Source organism: Saccopteryx bilineata, chromosome X (assembly GCF_036850765.1).
Source record: "Saccopteryx bilineata isolate mSacBil1 chromosome X, mSacBil1_pri_phased_curated, whole genome shotgun sequence".
Lineage (NCBI taxonomy): Eukaryota > Metazoa > Chordata > Mammalia > Chiroptera > Emballonuridae > Saccopteryx > Saccopteryx bilineata.
The window spans coordinates 87,246,113-87,264,610 of NC_089502.1; the positions used below are offsets into that span (position 1 = coordinate 87,246,113).

At 37.8% G+C, this 18,498-nt stretch overlaps 2 protein-coding genes across 8 annotated transcripts in view; both read left to right on the forward strand.

The window, feature by feature from the left end:
* The window catches only part of MAMLD1 (mastermind like domain containing 1), a 168,090-nt gene that overhangs the window by 32,735 nt on the left and 116,857 nt on the right, over positions 1–18,498 (forward strand). The gene's annotated exons all lie outside the window — the stretch shown is intronic.
* Positions 7,477–8,974, forward strand: LOC136316818 (SUMO-activating enzyme subunit 1-like). The gene is given in 2 exon segments (XM_066249043.1): positions 7,477–7,705; positions 7,708–8,974. Coding segments are annotated over 2 exon segments (1,032 nt in total). The 5' UTR covers positions 7,477–7,479; the 3' UTR covers positions 8,514–8,974.

Here is an 18,498-nt window from a genome sequence, read left to right on the forward strand (position 1 = left end):
TACCCATTGAGTATGATGTTGGCTGTGGGTTTGTCATAGATGGCTTTTATTGTGTTGAGGTATATATGTTTTATCGTGTTGAGAGTTTTGATCATGAATGGGTGCTGGATTTTACCAAATCCATTTTCTACATCTATTGAAGTGATTATGTGGTTTTTCTCCTTCCTTTTGTTTATGTGATGAATCACACTGATGGATTTCCGAATATTGTACCAGCCTTGCCTCCCCAGAATAAATCCCACTTGAGCATGGTGTATGATTTTTTCATATATAGTTGGATCCAGTTTGCTAATATTTTGTTGACGATTTTAGCATCTATATTCATCAGAAATATTGGCCTATAGTTTTCTTTCTTTGTGTTGTCTTTGCCTGGTTTTGGAATCATAATTATGCTTGCCTCATAAAAGGAACTTGGAAGTCTTCCTTCCTTTTGAATTTTTTGAAATAGCTTAAGAAGGATAGGAGTTAGTTCTGCTTTTAATATTTGGTAGAATTCAGTTGTGAAGCCATCTGGCCCAGGACTTTTCTTTGTTGGGAGTTTTTTGATAAATGTTTCAATCTCATTTGGTATAATTGGTCCGTTTAGGTTTTCTGATTCTTCCAGGTAGATTTTTGGAAGATTGTATGTTTCAAGGAATTTGTCCATTTCATCTAGGTTGTCTAGTTTTTTGGCATACAGTTCTTCATAGTATTTTCTTACAATATTTAGTATTTCTGTTGTCTCAGTTGTTATTTCTTCACTCTCATTTCTAATTTTATTTATTTGAGTCCTTTCTCTTTCTTTCTTGGTGAGTTGAGTTAAAGGTTCATCGATCTTGTTTACCTTTTCAAAGAACCAGCCCCTAGTTTCATTGATCCTTTGTATTGTTTCTTTAGCCTCTATGTCATTTATTTCTGCTCTGATCTTTATTATTTCCTTCCTTATACTACACTTGGGCTTTACTTGCTGTTCTTTTTCTAGTTCTTTTAGAAGCAGGGTTAAGTTGTTTATTTGAGATTTTTCTAGTTTCTGAAAGTGTGCCTGTAGTGCTATGATCTTCCCTCTCGATACTGCTTTTGCTGTATCCCATAAATTTTGAGTTGTTGTATGCTCATTATCATTTGTTTCTAGGAATTTTTTTCTTTCTTCTTTGATCTCATTCTTAATCCATTCATTATTTAACAACCTGCTATTTAGTTGCCATGTTTTTGAGAATTTTTGAGCTTTTCTGTTATGGTTGATTTTCAGTTTCACGCCATTGTGATCTGAGAAAGTGCTTGATATGATTTCTTTTTTTTTTTTTAATTTTTTTTAAAATTTTATTTACTCATTTTTAGAGAGGAGAGAGAGAGGGAGAGAGACAAAAAGAGAGAAGGGGGGAGGAGCTGGAAGCATCAACTCCCATATGTGCCTTGACCAGGCAAGCCCAGGGTTTCGAACCGGCGACCTCAGCATTTCCAGGTCGATGCTTTATCCACTTGAGCCACTACAGGTCAGGCTTTGATATGATTTCAATCTAAATTTGTTCAGACCACTTTTGTGCCTTAACATGTGGTCTGTCCTAGAGAATGTACCATGAACACTTGAAAAGTATGTATATTCTGCTGCTTTAGGGGGAAAGGTTCTAAAGATGTCTATTAACTCAAGTTGATCTAGTGTGTCCTTTAAGTCTGCTGTTTCTTTGTTAATTATTTTTCTTGAGGATATATCTAGTAATGTTAATGGGGTATTAAAATCCCCTACTATTATAGTATTGCTGTTGATCTCACCCTTTATATCCATCAAAGTCTGCTTTAGCCTGACCTGTGGTGGTGCAGTGGATAAAGCGTCAACCTGGAAATGCTGAGGTCACCGGTTCGAAACCCTGGGCTTGCCTGGTCAAGGCACATATGGGAGTTGATGCTTCCAGCTCCTCCCCCCTGTCTCTCTCTCCTCTCTCTCTGTCTCTCTCTGTCTCTCTCTCTCCTCTCTAAAATGAATAAATAAAATAAAAATTAAAAAAAAAGACAAAAGAAACAATAATTAAAAAACAAAAGTCTGCTTTATATATTTAGGTTCTCCTATATGAGGTACGTAGATATTTATAATAGTTATATATTCCTGTGGGATTGCTCCCTTTATCATTATGTAGTGGCCTTCTTTATCTTACTATATTCTTTGTTTTAAATTACATTTTGTCAGATATAAGTATTGCTACCCCAGCTTTTTTTAAATTTTCATTTGCACAAAATGTTTTTTTCCATCCTTTTACCTTCAATCTATGTGCATCTTTTCTTTTAAGGTGTGTCTCTTGTAGACAGCATATGTATGGTTCCTGCTTTCTTATCCATGCAGCTACCCTATGTCTTTTGATGGGATCATTAAACCATTTACATTTAAGGTTATTGTTGATATGTAATTATTTATTGCCATTTTATTCTTTAAAACTGTATTCCTCTTTTGCTATATTTTTTCTCCTTTGATCTGTTTACAACAGGTCCCTTAGCATTTCTTACGGCCTTGGTTTGGTTGTAGTGAATTCCTTGAGTTTTTTTTTTTTTTTTTGTCTGTAAAGCTTTTTATTTCTCCTTAAATTTTAAATGATAGCCTTGCTGGATAAAGTAGTCGTGGTTGAAGGCTCTTCTTCTGCATTACTTTGAATATTTCTTGCCATTCCCTTCTGGCCTCAAGTGTTTCTGTTGAGAAGTCCGAAGTCATCCTTATGGGGGCTCCTTTGTAGGTGATAGTCTTTTTTTGTCTAGCAGCTTTTAATATTTTCTCTTTATTACTTAGGTTAGGTATTTTAATTATGATGTGTCTTGGTGTTGATTTCTTTTGGTTTTTCCTTAATGGAGTTCTCTGTGCTTCCTGAATATGTGAGATGTTTTGATGCCTTAATTTACGGAAGTTTTCAGCTATGATATGCTTTATCAAAGTCTCTATCCCTTGTTGTTTCTCTTCTTCTTCAGGAACCCCTGTGATGTGGATGTTATCTCTCTTCATGTTGTCACAGAGCTCTCTTAGAGTTTTCTCAGACTTTTTGAGTCTCTTTTCTTCTTTCTGCTCAGCTTTTATGCCTTCATTCCAGTTGTCTTCCAACTCGCTGATTCGATCCTCAGCTCTATCCATCCTGTTTTTAATTTCTTCCATTGTGGTCTTCATTTCTGATATTGTATTTGTCATCTCTGACTGATTCTTTTTTAATATTTCAATGTCCTTTTTTCTACTTGCTATTTCTTTATTTAGATGTTCATAATGACCATCCATTGTTGTTCTAAGATCCCTAAGAATCCTTACAATCATTATTTTGAACTCTGCATTTGGAAGTTTGGTTATTTCCATATCACTCAGTTCATTTTCTGGATATTTCTCTTGTGGTTTCATTTAGATTGCACTTCTCTTGTCTTCTCATTATACCTATGTATTTGGGTATTTTGTTTGTAGAGCTAGTTGACTCTATGCTTGGGGTTGTCTGCCTCCAGTTCTCAATTGTGTTATTTCTAGGTCTTAGGTTGGCATCAGCTATTATTAGTAATCTACTTTCAGATTTCTGCAGCTTTGAAGTCTTGATTTGTTTGTTTTCTTAACAGGTGATTGTCTTGTTTGCTGATCTCGGCAGGGGGCTCATTTGAAACTGTATCCAGGAATGTGGTGGGTGTAACCTAAGCTCTGCCAGTTCATCTCTGTGTGGACAGGTTGCTTTCTCAGTTTCAGTAGGGGGAAGTGTATCTCAGATCTCCATGGAGACTTGAGTTACTGCTCCTCCTTTCCATTTCTTGTTTTCAGCTGTGTCTTGTTGTGCTGATTGGAGCTGGAGAGATATCTGAGATCTGTGACTTGGAAACACTTTGTATTCTCCTTTGTGGAAGGGTCAGCCCCTACCGCAGCTATAGCTGCCTCCAGCACTGAATTAGTCAGCTTTTTTCGTCATTCCCTGCATTCCTCTGCCCCTTAACATCTGTCTCTGTCTCTCCCCTTTCTTTTTGGAAGACAAGCTGTCCCTTTCAACACCCCTCGTTCCCTGGTCTCCAGGCAAGTGGCTGTGAGCAGTATTTCCTGCTCTTTTCCTTGGAATGAGATTCCTTCTGCGCTCTCAGCCTCTCAGCCTCAACCCCCCTCTGTTCCTGTAAGCAGGGAAGATTCAGGCACTCCCTACCAGGTTTGTTGTGGCTTCTTCCTTGCTCCTTTGTTTTTAATTTTTTATTCTTTTTAGTTATATATTCTTTTTTTTTGTATTTTTATGAAGCTGGAAATGGGGAGAGACAGTCAGGCAGACTCCCTCATGCCCCTGACTGGGATCCACCAGGCACGCCCACCAGGGGTGATGCTCTGCCCACCAGGGGGCGATGCTCTGCCCATCCTGGGCATCGCTCTGTTGTGACCAGAGCCACTCTAGCACCTGAGGCAGAGGCCACAGAGCCATCCCCAGCACCTGGGCCATCTTTGCTCCAGTGGAGCCTTGGCTGTGGGAGGGGAAGAGAAAGACAAAGAGGAAGGAGAGGGGGAGGGGGAGGGAAGCAGATGGGCACTTCTCCTGTGTGCCCTGGCTGGGAATCGAACCCGGGACTTCTGCACACCAGGCCGACGCTCTACCACTGAGCCAACCGGCCAGGGCCGCTCCTTTGTTTTTGAGAGCTGTTCTTGTAGTCTAGATTTGGTTTTTCATGCTGATTGTTCATAAATTAGTTTATAGTCCAGTTTCGTGGTGTGAGCTGGGAGTCTGTGCGTCTGCTTACTCTGCTGCCATCTTCAGGTCTGAAGACCTAGTTTTATGTTGAGGGCTATGGTTATAATAATAGATGTCACTGGGTGTAGTAGTTTTGTAATCATTCATTGTCCTGAATACAATAAGTTAATGATAATGTTCAATATGAGAAGCATGGAGGCAGTGGCCTGTGTTAGGAAATACTTAGTGACAGCTTCCATGGACCGAGAATTACAGGTATATTGTTTTATTAATATAGGGATAATAACTAATATATTTATTTCAAAACCAAGAAATTGTTATCACAATTAAAGTTCCTAGTATAATTGTTAATTTAATTGTGGGGAAGATTAGGGGGGTTATTAGTATAGGAAGGATATACACCAACATTTTCAGGGTATGGCCTGATAGCTTATTTAGCTGATGTTATTTAGAATATGATATATTGTGGTAGCACGAATCTTTTTGAATTATTCGGGGTAGTTTCCAGTCTTATAATTCTAGAAATAAGAGAACTTAAACCCCTGTTATTTACTCTACCAAAGTAATTATTTTATCAGACATACTATTTTTGTGAGAAAATACTTGCTATGAGAATTAGCATAGCTATGTGTCATATGCATAGTGCTAATGTTAGGGGTAAAACATTTTTCATAAAAGGTGTATCAGCTGATCATATTAAAATCGGGGGTAGGATGCACAAATTCATAGGAAGGTGAGAGTAAAAGAGCTTTAATGGTAAAATTAATTGTGTAGAGCTCTGGTGCTAGGGGGTTGTGATATATCACTAAAAACAGAGTTGTAGTAAAAATATTTATCATGTAACGAAGGGGGGTTGAGGCTGAGAGCCTAGAAGGGCTCTCACTCCAAGGAAAAGAGCAGAAAGTATTGTTCACAGCCACTTTCTTGGGGACCTGGGAATGAGGTGTTTTGAGAGGGGTGGCTTGTCTTCCAGAAGGAAAGGGGGAGAGAGAGAGACAAGGTGAGAGGCAGAGTAATGCATAAGATGACCTGAGATGACTCATCTAGTGCTGGAGGCAGCCATAGCAGGGGGAGGGGTTGATCCTTCTACACAATACAAGACTAAAGTGGTTCTGGGTGACCCATCTCTAGACATCTCTCCAGCTCCAATCAGCGCAACAACACACAGCTGAAAACAAGAAGTGGGGAGGAGGAGGAGTAACTCAGGTCTCCATGAAGATCTGAGATACACCTCCCCCTACTGAAGTTGAGAAAACACCCCTGCCCCAGGAGATAGTAACTGGCAGATCAGACCTTCAGAGTCTTAGGTTACACCCACTGCATTCCTGGATATAGCTTCAAATAAGCCCCCTGCTGGGATCAGTAAACAGAACTACCAATGTGTTAAGAAAACTGAGAAGAAAACAAACAAATCAAGACTTTAAAGTGGCTCTAATAGAAAAACCAAAACCAACAGTAGATTACAAATAACAGCTGATGCCAACCCAAGAAGAACTAAAAATAACACAACTAAAAATTGGGGGCTGAAAACACCAATCATAGACTCAACCAGCTCTACATGCAACACAGCCGAACACACAGACATAATGAGAAGACAGAGAAATGCAATCCAAATGAAACCACAAGAAAAACCTCCAGAAAATGAACTGAGAGATATGGAAATAACCAAACTTCCAGATGCAGAGTTTAAGATAATGATTGTTAGGATGCTTAGGGATCTTAGAACAACAATGCATGGTTATTACAAACACCTAATAAAGAAATAGCAAGTATAAAAAAGGACATTGAAATATTAAAAAAGAATCAGAGATGAAAAATAAAATATCAGAAATGAAGATGGAAAAGGAAGGAATGAAATACAGGCTGGATGAAGCTGAGGACTGAATCAGAGTGTTGGAGGACAAGTTGAATTGAAGGCATGGAAGCAGAGAAGAAAAAAGAAAAGAAACTCAAAAAGTCTGATGAAACTCTTAAGAGAGTGCTGTGACAACATGAAGAGAAATAATATCCGCATCATAGGGGTTCCTGAAGAAGAAGAGAGAACAAAGATAGAGACTTTGTTCAATCATGTCATAATTGAAAACTTCCCAAAGTTAATGCAGGAAAAACTCTCACAAGTTCAATAAGCACAGAGAACTCCATTAAGAGAAACCCAAAGAAATCTACACCAAGAACATCATAATTAAAATACCAAAGCTAAATGATAACAGAAAATATTAAAAGCTGCAAGAGAAAAAAAGGCTATCACCTACAAAGGTGTTCACATAAGGATCACATCAGACTTCTCAACAGAAACACTTGAGGTCAGAGGGAATGGCAAGAAATTTTCAAAGTAATGCAGAACAAGAACCCACAACTAAGATTACTTTATCCAGAAAGGCTATCATTTAAAATTGAAGGAGAAATAAAAAGCTTCCCAGACAAAAGAAAAAGAAACTCAAGGAATTCATTACAACCAAACCAATGCTGCAGGAAATGATAAGCGGCCTGTTGTAAACAGATCAAATTGGGAAAATAATAAAGCAAAAGAGGAATACAGCTTCAAAGAATAAAATGGCAATAAACAACTATATATCATTGATAACCTTAAATGTAAATGGATTAAATGATCCAATCAAAAGACATAGGGTAGCTGCATGAATAAGAAAACAGGACCCGTACATATGCTGTCTACAAGAGACACACCTTAAAAAAATATGCACATAGACTGAAATTAAAAGGATGGAAAAAATATTTTATGCAAATGGGGTAGCAATACTTATATCAGACAAAATGGACTTTAAAACAAAGGCTATAGTAAGAGATAAAGAAGGTCACTAAGAGTGCCAGCACCATGGTGGGGAAGGAGGAAGCTGGCGGTGGCATTAGCGAGGAGGAGGCAGTGCAGTATGACCGGCAGATCCGTCTCTGGGGATTGGAGGCCCAGAAACGGCTGCGGGCCTCCCGGGTGCTTCTTGTCGGCATGAAAGGACTCGGAGCTGAAATTGCCAAGAACCTCATCGTGGCCGGGGTGAAAGGACTGACCATGCTGGATCATGAATAGGTATCTCCAGAAGACCCTAGGCTCAGTTCCTGATCCGTATTGGGTCTGTTGGCCGAAACAGGGCTGAAGCCTCTTTGGAGCGAGCCCAGAATCTCAACCCCATGGTGGATGTGAAGGTGAACACTGAGAATATAGAAAAACCCGAGTCGTTTTTCACTCAGTTTGATGCTGTATGTCTGACTTGCTGCTACAGGGATGTCATAGTTAAAATTGACCAGATCTGTCACAAAAACAGTATCAAGTTCTTTACAGGAGACGTATTTGGCTACCACGGATACACATTTGCCAATCTTGGAGAGCATGAATTCATAGAGGAGAAAACCAAAGTTGCCAAAGTTAGCCAAGGAGTAGAAGATGGACCCGATACCAAGAGAGCAATACTGGATTCATCTGAGACAACTATGGTAAAAAAGAAGGTGGTCTTCTGCTCTGTTAAAGAAGCGCTTGAAGTGGACTGGAGCAGCGACAAAGCCAAGGCTGCTCTGAAGCACACCACCCCGGATTACTTCCTCCTTCAAGTGCTCCTGAAGTTCCGCACAGATAAGGGAAGAGACCCAAGCTGTGATACCTTTGGGGAAGATTCGGAGCTGTTGCTCCAGATTCGAAATGATGTGTTTGACTCCCTGGGTATCAGTCCTGACCTGCTTCCCAAGGACTTTGTCAGGTACTGCTTCTCCGAGATGGCCCCAGTGTGTGCAGTGGTCAGAGGGATCTTGGCCCAGGAAATTGTGAAGGCTCTGTCTCAAAGGGACCCACCTCACAACAACTTCTTATTTGATGGTATGAAGGGAAGTGGGATTGTGGAGTCCCTCGGCCCCAAATGAAGCCAGGACATGACAGCCCCAGGATGCCAACCCCAGCGTGCCCTTGTGTGTCCCCTTGTGCCCTCCCCCACGAAGGCATCTCCAGGCGAGAGAAAAGTGAAGTCATTGGATTGATACAAACCATTTCCTGCTAACGATGAGGTTGTGCAGACATGCTCCTCATGAACACCAGCAGCTGCTACACATTAGGGGACGGAGGGACTGTCTGTCTTCACCCAGGACTTCTTGGAACTCTTTGCCAGCTCCCCTGAGTGGCAGTCACCTCAGAGTGCCCTCTGACACCCCTTTGTCCTGGCACCGTCATGGTGGCGGGGTACAGCTGGTGGTGCCTGCCAGGACCCAGCTCACCTGCTTGCTTAGGGGCCCTCACCGCCTCCCCCAACTTCCTCCCCACCTGCCATCACACAGAGGCCCGACCGGGTGAGACTCTGGTGGACCTGCTGTCCCAAAGGCAGACAGTGCCTGAGAGGAAAAAACATGGCATGCGGGAGGTATTTTCTCCAAAGTTTGAGATTCTGAAAAACAACAGGTGGCCTGTGGTGTGCTGTGAGTCTGGTGGAGGATTAGTGCGTGCAGCCTGGGCTGCAGGCGGAGGAAATGGGGAGACCTTGCAAGCTGAGTATCGGTAGGAAAACTTGTTTTAAAAGGCAGGTGCCAGGGTCCAACCCCCTGGGGCTCCTGATCTGTTGGGGCCTCACAGGGAGGGGGATCCCCCATCTCTGATGTGGCGCTGGAGACTTGCGTTTAAGGGCTGTGTCGGTCCTTCATTTACCCAGCTGTTTCGTTTTTTATATTTTCTATATTTCCATGGTTCTTTAAAAAAGAATGGTAGAAATAAAGTTATTTGCTTAAAAAAAAAAAGGTCACTACGTAATGATAAAGGGAGAAATCCAACAGAAAGATATAACCATTACAAATATCTACAAAACTAATATAGAAGCACTTAAATATATAAAGCAGACTTTGATAGATATAAAGGACGAGAGCAACAGCAGAAATATAATAGTAGGGGATTTCAATACTCCGCTAACATCACTAGATAGATCCTCAAGAAAGAAAAATAACAAAGAAACAGCAGACTTAAATGACACACTAGATCAACTCGATTATATAGATATCTTCAGAACCTTTCACCTTAAAGCAGCAGAATATACATTCTTTTTAAGTGCTCATGGTACACTCTCTAGGATAGAACACATGTTAGGGCACAAAAGTGGGCTTAAAAATGTAAGAAGATTGAAATCATATCAAGCATTTTCTCTGATCAGAATGGCATGAAACTAGAAATAAACCATAACAATAAAAGTCAAAAATTGTCACACAAATGGAAACTAAATAGCAAGTTGTTAAATAACAAATGGATTAACAATGAGGTCAAAGAAGAAATTTAAAAATTCCTAGAAACGAATGATAATGAGCATACAACAACTCCATTTATGGGACTGAGCAAAAGCAGCAGCAAGAGGAAAGTTCATAGCACTGCAGGCATACTGGAAGAACCTAGAAAAAGCTCAAATAAACAACTGAACCCTGCTTTTAAAAGAACTAGAAAAAGAACAGCAAGTAAAGCCCAGATGTAGTAGAAGGAAGGAAATAATAAAGATCAGACTGAAAATAAATGACACGGAGGCTAAAGAAACAATACAGAGGATCAATGAAACCAGGAGCTAGTTCTTTGAAAAGGTAAACAAAGTTGATGAACCCTTAACTAGAGTCACCAAGAAAAAAAGAGAGAGGACTCAAAAAATAAAATTAGAAATGAGAGTGGTGAAGTGACAACTGACACAGTAGAAATACAAATGATTGTAAGAAAATATTATGAAGAACTGTATGCCAAAAAACTAGACAACCTAGGTGAAATGGATAAATTCTTAGAAACATACAATCTTCCAAAAATTATCTGGAAGAATCAGAAAATATAAACAAACCAATTACACCAAATGAGATTGAAACAGTTATAAAAAAACTCCCAACAAAGAAAAGTCCTGGGCCTGATGGCTTCACAACGGAATTCTACCCAATATTCGAAGAAGAACTAACTCCTATCCTTCTCAAGCTATTTCAAAAAATTCAAGAGGAAGGAAGAACTCCAAGCTCCTTTAATGAGGCGAGCATAATTCTGATTTCCAAACCAGGAAGGACAACAAAAAGAAAGGAAATTATAGGCCAATATCCCTGATATATTTAGATGCTAAAATACTCAAGAAATTATTAGCCAGCCGGATCCAGCAATATATGGAAACTATGATACACCATGATCAAGTGGGATTTATTCTTGGGAGGCAAGACTGGTACAATGTTGTCAAACCAATCAATGTGATTCATCACATAAACAAAAGGAAGGAGAAAAACCACATGATCATTTCAATAGATACAAAAAAAGCATTTGATAAAATACAGCACCCATTTATGATCAAAACTCTCAGCAAAGTGTAATACAAGGAACACACCTCAACATGACAAAGGCCATCTATGACAAACCCATAGCCAATATCATACTGAATGGGAAAACATTAAAAGCAATCTCCTTAAGATCAGGAATAAGGCATGGGTGCCCCCTTTCACCACTCTTATTCAACATAGTTCTGAAATTCCTAGCCACAGCAATCAGACAAGAAGAAGAAATAAAAGGCATCCAAATTGGAAAAGAAAAATTAAACTATCATTGTTTGCAGATTATATGATATTGTATATAGAAAACCCTGAAGTCTCAGTCAAAAAACTACTGAACCTGATAAATGAATTCAGTAAGGTAGCAGGATATAAAATTAATACTCAGAAATCAGAGGCATTTTTATATATCAACAATAAACTGTCAGAACGGGAAATTAAGGAAAACAATCCCCTCCCTTCACTATTACAACCAAAAAAATAAAGTATCTAGGAGTAAATTTAACCAAGGAGATTAAGGACTTGTACTCGAAGAATTATAAAACATTGATAAAATAAATCAAGGAAGATACAAACAAGTGGAAGCATATACCGTGCTCATGGCTAGGAAGAAGAAACATCATTAAAATGTCTATAGTACCCAAAGCAATTTATAAATTTAATGCAATACCAATTAAAATACCAATGACATACTTCAAAGATATAGAACACATATTCCAAAAATTTATATGGAACCAAAAAAGAACACGAATAGCCTCAGCAATCTTGAAAAGGAAGAATAAAGTGGGAGGTATTACACTTCCCGATATCAAGTTATGTTACAAGGTTATTGTACTCAAAACAGCCTTCTACTGGGATAAGGACAGGTATATAAATCAATGGAACAGAACAGAGAACCCAGAAATAAACCCACAGCTTTATGGAGAACTGATATTTGACAAAGGACGTAAGAGCATACAATGGAGTAAAGACAGACTCTTTAGTAACTGGCGTTGAGAAAATTGGACAGCTACCTGCAAAAAAAAAAAAAAAATGAAACTAGACCACCAACTTACACCATTCACAAAAATAAACTGAAAATGGATAAACAATTTAAATATAAGCCATGAAACAGTAAGCATCTTAGAAGAAAACAGGCTGTAAGCTCTCCTACATCTTTTGCAGCAATATATTTGCCGATTTATCTCCACAGGCAAGTGAAATAAAAGACAGGATAAACAAATGGAACTATATTAATCTAAAAAGCTTTTGCACAGCTAAAGACAATAAGAACAGAATTAAAAGACAAACTACACCATGGGAGAACATATTCGACAATACATCTAATAAGGGGTTAATGACCAAAATTTATAAAGTACTTGTAAAATTCAGCACCTAGAAGACAAATAATTCAATCAAAAAATGGCAAAAGAAATGAAGAGACATTTCTCCAAAGAGGACATACAGATGGCCAATAGACTTATGAAAAAATGTTCAACATCACTAATCATTAGAGAAATGCAAATTAAAACTACAATGAGATATCACCTCACACCGGTCAGAATGGCGCTGATCAACAAAGCAACACAGAATAAGTGCTGGTGAGGATGTGGAGAAAAGGGAACCCTCCTGCACTGATGGTGGGAATGCAGACTGGTACAGCCACTGTGGAAAACAGTATGAAGATTCCTCAAAAAATTAAAAATCGAACTGCCTTTTGACCCAGCTGTCCCACTTTTAGGAATATACCCTAAGAACACCATAGCACTGTTTCAAAAGGAGAAATGCATCCCCATGTTTATGGCAGCATTGTTCACAATAGCGAAGATCTGGAAACAGCCCAAATTTCTGTTAGTGGAGAAGTGGGTTAAAAAGCTTTGGTACATATGTACTATGGAATACTACTCAGCCATAAAAAATGATGTCATTGGATCATTTATAACAACATGGATGGACCTTGATAACATTATACTGAGTGAAAGAAGTAAATCAGAGAAAACTAAGAACTATATGATTCCATAGATAGATGGGACATAAAAATGAGACTCAGAGACATGGACAAGAGTGTTATGGTTACAGAGCGGGGCGGGGGAGGCAGGAGAGGGAGAGGGTAGGGGGAGGGAAGGGACACAAAGAAAACCAGATAGAAGGTGACGGAAGACAATTAATTTGACTTTGGGTGATGGGTATGTAACATAATCAAATGTCAAAATTACCTGGATATGTTTTCTTTGAAGATACGTACCCTGAATTATCAATGTCACCCCATTAAAATTAATTAAGAAAAATATCATGATAATATTGGTAAATTCTGCTAAAAAATGCAGTGTCCCCTTCATTTTCGATGTTAAAGCCAGAAACTAATTCTGATTCCCCTTCTGTTAGGTCAAAGGGTGTATAGTTAGTTTTGACTAAATTTGAAATAAATCATATTATGGCTAGAGGTCATGCTGGAATAATCAGTTATAAGTACACTTGGGTTGTGATTAGGGTTGAGAGAGTGAAGGAACCATTTATCAATAATACCGACAGTAGGGTAATGGGTAGTGTTCCTCATAACAGACTGTTTGGGCTACTTTTCGTAAGGCTCCAGTTAGTGTATGCTTTGAGTTTGATGCCTATTCAGACCACAGAATAGTGTATACTGCTAGACTAGATGTGGCTAGTATAAATAAAACCCCTAGATTTATATTAATTAGGGAGTAGGGTATGGGCATGGGAATTAACATGGTTGGGCTAGGATAGTGGCAATAATAAATATTAAGATGGATGATGTGACAGTCTGTAGGGGTTCTTTAATAAAAAGTTTCACTGTATCTGAAATTGGTTGTAATAGCTCATAGAGACCAACAATGTTGGGGCCTTTTTATTGTAGTATATAGCCTAATACCTTTCATTCTAATAAAGTTAAGAATGCTACAGCTACTAAGATTGGGATAATTATTAATAAAAGGTTAATCAAGAACGTATTTGTGCCTGACCAGGCGGTGGTGCAGTGGATACAGCATCGGACTGGGATGCGAAGGGCCCAGGTTCGAGACCCCAAGGTCGCCAGCTTGAGTGTGGGCTCATCAGGTTTGAGCAAAGCTCACTAGCTTGGACCCAAGGTCACTGGCTTGAGCAAGAGGTTACTCAGTCTGCTGTAGCCCCACGGTCAAGGCACATATGAGAAAGCAATCAATGAACAACTAAGGTGTCCAACAAAAAACTAATGATTGATGCTTCTCATCTCTCTCTGTTCCTGTCTGTCTGTCCCTATCTATCCCTCTCTCTGACTTTCTGTCTCTGTAAGAATGTATTTGTTAGAGAGAGGAATTGAACCTCTGGGAATAAAGGTTTAAGTTTTACATGATGACCAGCCTCTGCCACTCGAAGTGAACCCTATTCTTGGATTATTTATTTATTTACTGTCAGATTGAGATTACGGTATCTGTTAGTTTGGAGGCGCATATTGAAGTAGGCCCCGTCCCTCTTGTCCTTTTGTACCAGGAGGAACATAAAATAGATAGAAACTGACCTAGATTGCTTAAGTGTGAACTCAGATCATGTTAAGACTATTAATCATTGAACATATGAACCCTTAGTAGCTGTTGCACCACTAGGATGTCCTGATCCAAAGTCATAATCCTATTGTCGATATAGACTCTTAAGTAGGATTGCACTGTTATCCCTAGGGTAATTTGTTCCGTGGATCAATAAATGATGTTATTATTTTGACTAGTCGATCTAAATATTAATCACTCGGAAGTTAATTTTTGTTCCTAGGTCACCTCAACCTAAATTGTTAGCCCGTATTAAGTCATGTTATCTCTTGTTGATTAATACAGATTTTTGGGGGGCTAGTTAATTAAAGCTCCATAGGGTCTTCTCCTCTTTAGTTTTTTACTCCTTCCTCTTCATGGGAAGGTCAGTTTCACTGACCGTGAGTACAATATCACCAGTAGTATAGTACAATATCGCAACCAAGACACGAACATTGATACAATTCATCCAAAACAAAATCCCATGTTGAGATTTGAGAGTTCTTTATGTATTTTACATACATGTCCATTGTCTGATAAGTAATTTGAAAATACTTTCTCCTAGTTTGTGTCTTGTTTTTTCATCCTTTTAACAGGTTCTTTCTCAGAAAGATTATTTTATGAACATGCTCCTGTTGTCTAGTCTAAGAAATATTTACTATGTTTAGTTTTCTAATCAGTAAATGCAGTATGTCGTTTTATCTAGATCTTTCTTTCATAAGCATTTTGTAATTTTCTGGATACAGATACTATGCACATTTTCTTAAGATATAGTACAGTATTTAAGTATTGCATTTTCATTGGAGCCATTGTAAATGGTATTGTGTTTTATAAACACAGTTTTATTGATACAATTCACATACCATAAAATTTATTTAAAGTGATAAAATTATTTAAAGTGTTCAGTTTAGTGATTTTTAGTATATTCAAAGAATTGTGCCAGCATCACCAATATCTAGTTTCAGAACATAATAGTTACCCAAAAAAGAAACCACATACCTATTAGCAACCATTTCTCATTCTTCTTTATCCTTAGCTGCTAGCAAACAGTAATCTGTTTTGGCCTCTATGGATTTGCCTATTCCGGTAATTCCTATAAATGGAGGCATACAATAGAAAGCTTTATGTGAGTGATATCTTTCCCTTAGCACAGTGGTTCTCAAACTTTTTGAAGTCGAGGCACATTTAAAATCCTACAAATACGCCGGTTCAAAACCCTGGGCTTGCCTGGTCAAGGCACATATGGGAGTTGATGCTTCCAGCTCCTCCCCCCTTCTCTCTCTCTGTCTCTCTCTCTCCTCTCTAAAAATGAATAAATAAATAAAAAAATAAAAATAAATAAAATCCTACAAATAATTGTAGGTGCACTGTACTGTATACAAATTTCTGAGAAATATGTTATAATAATTAAGTCAAATATTAGAGAAAAATATAAAGTCCAAGCTTGCTTTTATGGTAATTAAATGAAATAAATATGACAAAATTAAATTTATTCTGACATTAAAAAACATTTTATGTTATATTTTTTGATTTATGCTTTTTAGAATTTGTAAAAAAGGAGTTAAAATAAAAAAAATGACAAAAAAGTTATCTTTGTATATATATATATATCTGTACATTCTTAGTAAGATTTAGTAAATTCGGCAAGTCCTGGTGTGAATGTGTTAAGGTTTTTCATTCTTGTGTTTATGAGAAACATGAGCCTGATGTGTCCTAGTGATTTCTTCAATGTTTGGGCATATATTTGAAAGACAAACTCTCATTTTCTCATCAATACATTGAAGAATTCCTGTCTTTTTACTCTTAATTGAGTTGAGTACAGAAAAACCCCACCATACATATCATCTTAACTTTACACCAAACAAAGGATAGAAGAAACTTGCCTCCAGTCTTTCTGGGGAACATGGGGGGTAGTGTAAACAATCCAGCACCACAGCTTAACAGCCTTTTGCAACCTAATCAGGCAAGTGGGATGGGGGATTGGCAGAATGTCAGTTTACAGTCAATTTCCCACACCTCTGTCCCCCAAAATCTAAACTCAAAAACCTGTTGATTTTTTGGTCCCCAACAGGCACATATTTCTCTGGAATACCATAGGGCACACCTGGAAATCTTCTAGGGTGCACCAGTGCACCCTGGCGCACACTTTGAGAACCACTGCCTTAGCATAACATTTTCAATTTTTATTCATGTTTTATTATGTATTATTGCTTCATTCCTTTTTATTGCCAAATAATATTTCATTGTATGTATATCCCACATTCTGTTTATATATTCATCAACTGATAGAAATTTGGGTTGTTAGTACTTTTTTATTATTATGAATAATACTGCTGTGAACATTCATGTACAAGTTTTTGTGTAGACATAGCTTTTATTTCTCTCGGGTGTACACTTAGGAGAGGAATTTCTGGGTCATATGGTAGCTCTATGTTTAACATTTTGAGGAACTGCCAAAATGTTTTACAAAATAATTTCACTATTTTAGATTCTCACCAACAATATATAAGAGTTCCAGTTTCTCCACATCCACACCAACACTTGTAATTTTCTACTTTTTTTATTATAACCACTGAAGTAGAGAATCTTTTTTGTATGTTCATAAGCCATTTGTATATATTTTTTGGTGAAATGTTCACTCATATCCTTTGCTCATTTGTAAATTGGGTTTTTTGTTCTATTGTTGTGTTTTGAAGGTTCTATATATATATTCTGGATACTAAATCCTTATCAGATATATGAATTGCAAATATCTCATTCTCTTAGTCATTTTTCTACTTTACTGATGGCATTATTTGTAGCATACAAGTTTTAATTTTGATGAAGCCTAATTTATCTAGTTGTTCTTTTATCACTTATGTTTTTGATGCCATATCCAATGAACTATTGCTTAATTCAAAGTCACAAAGATTTACTGCTATGTTTCTTCTAACTTTTAATTTTAATTTTAATCCTTACATTTAGGTCTGTCTTCCATTTTGAGTTAATTATTGTATACAGTGTAAAAAGGGTTCAACATCTTTTTTTTAAATGTGAATATCCAGTTGCCACAGCACCATTTTTTATAAAGACTATTATTTTGTCCTAGCACCCTTGGTAGTTTGCTAATAGTTTGTTGAGTGTTTTTCTATCTTTATTCATGACTGGTTTTGGTCAATAGTTTTTTTTTTTCCCCTACAGTCTTTGGTTTTTATTCAGGGTAATACTAACCTCATGAAATGAATAGTGAAATGTTACTTCTTTATTTTCTGAAATAGAATGTGGATAATTGATATTATTTTATCTGTAATATTTGGTAGAATTCACTAGTGAAACCATCTGGGTTTGGTGTTTTATCTGTGTATGTTAGGGGTGGTGGTTTAAAATTATGAGTTCAAATTTCCTAATAGTGGTAAGGCTATTAAATATCTATATTTTGTAGTTTGATCTTTGCAAGGAATTGGTTAATTTCATATAAATTGTCAAATTTATGTGTGTGGAGTTTTTCATAATATTTTCTTATACTTTTGATTCAATTTTGATTCAATTCTGATATTGATAATTTGTATCTTCTTTATTATTTTTTAGTTTTGCTGGGGATCACTATTACTGATCTTTTCAAAGAATTAGATTATTTTTTTGACATAGACAGAGTGAGAGAGGAGGAAAGATAAGGACAGACAGGCAGGAAGGGAGAGAGATGAGAAGCATCAATTCTTCATTGTAGTTCCTTAGTTGTTCAGTTACTGCTTTCTCATATGTGCCTTGAACCAGGGGGCTACAGCAGAGCTAGTGACTCCTTGCTCAAGCCAGCATCCTTGGGCTCAAGCCAGCAACTTTGGGCTTCAAACCAGCAACCTTTGTGCTCAAGCCAGTGACCACGGAGTCCTGTCTATGATCCCATGCTCAAGCTAATGACCCCTCACTCAAGCTGATGAGCCTGTGTTCAAGCCTGATGAGCCCACACTCAAGCCAACGACCTTGGGGTTTTGAAACTGGGTCCTCAGCATCCCAGTTCAGCGCTCAATCCACTGTGCTATGGCCTGGTCAGACCAAAGAACCAGATTTTTATTTTATTGATTTTTTTCTATTTTTCTGTTTCAATTTCATTGATT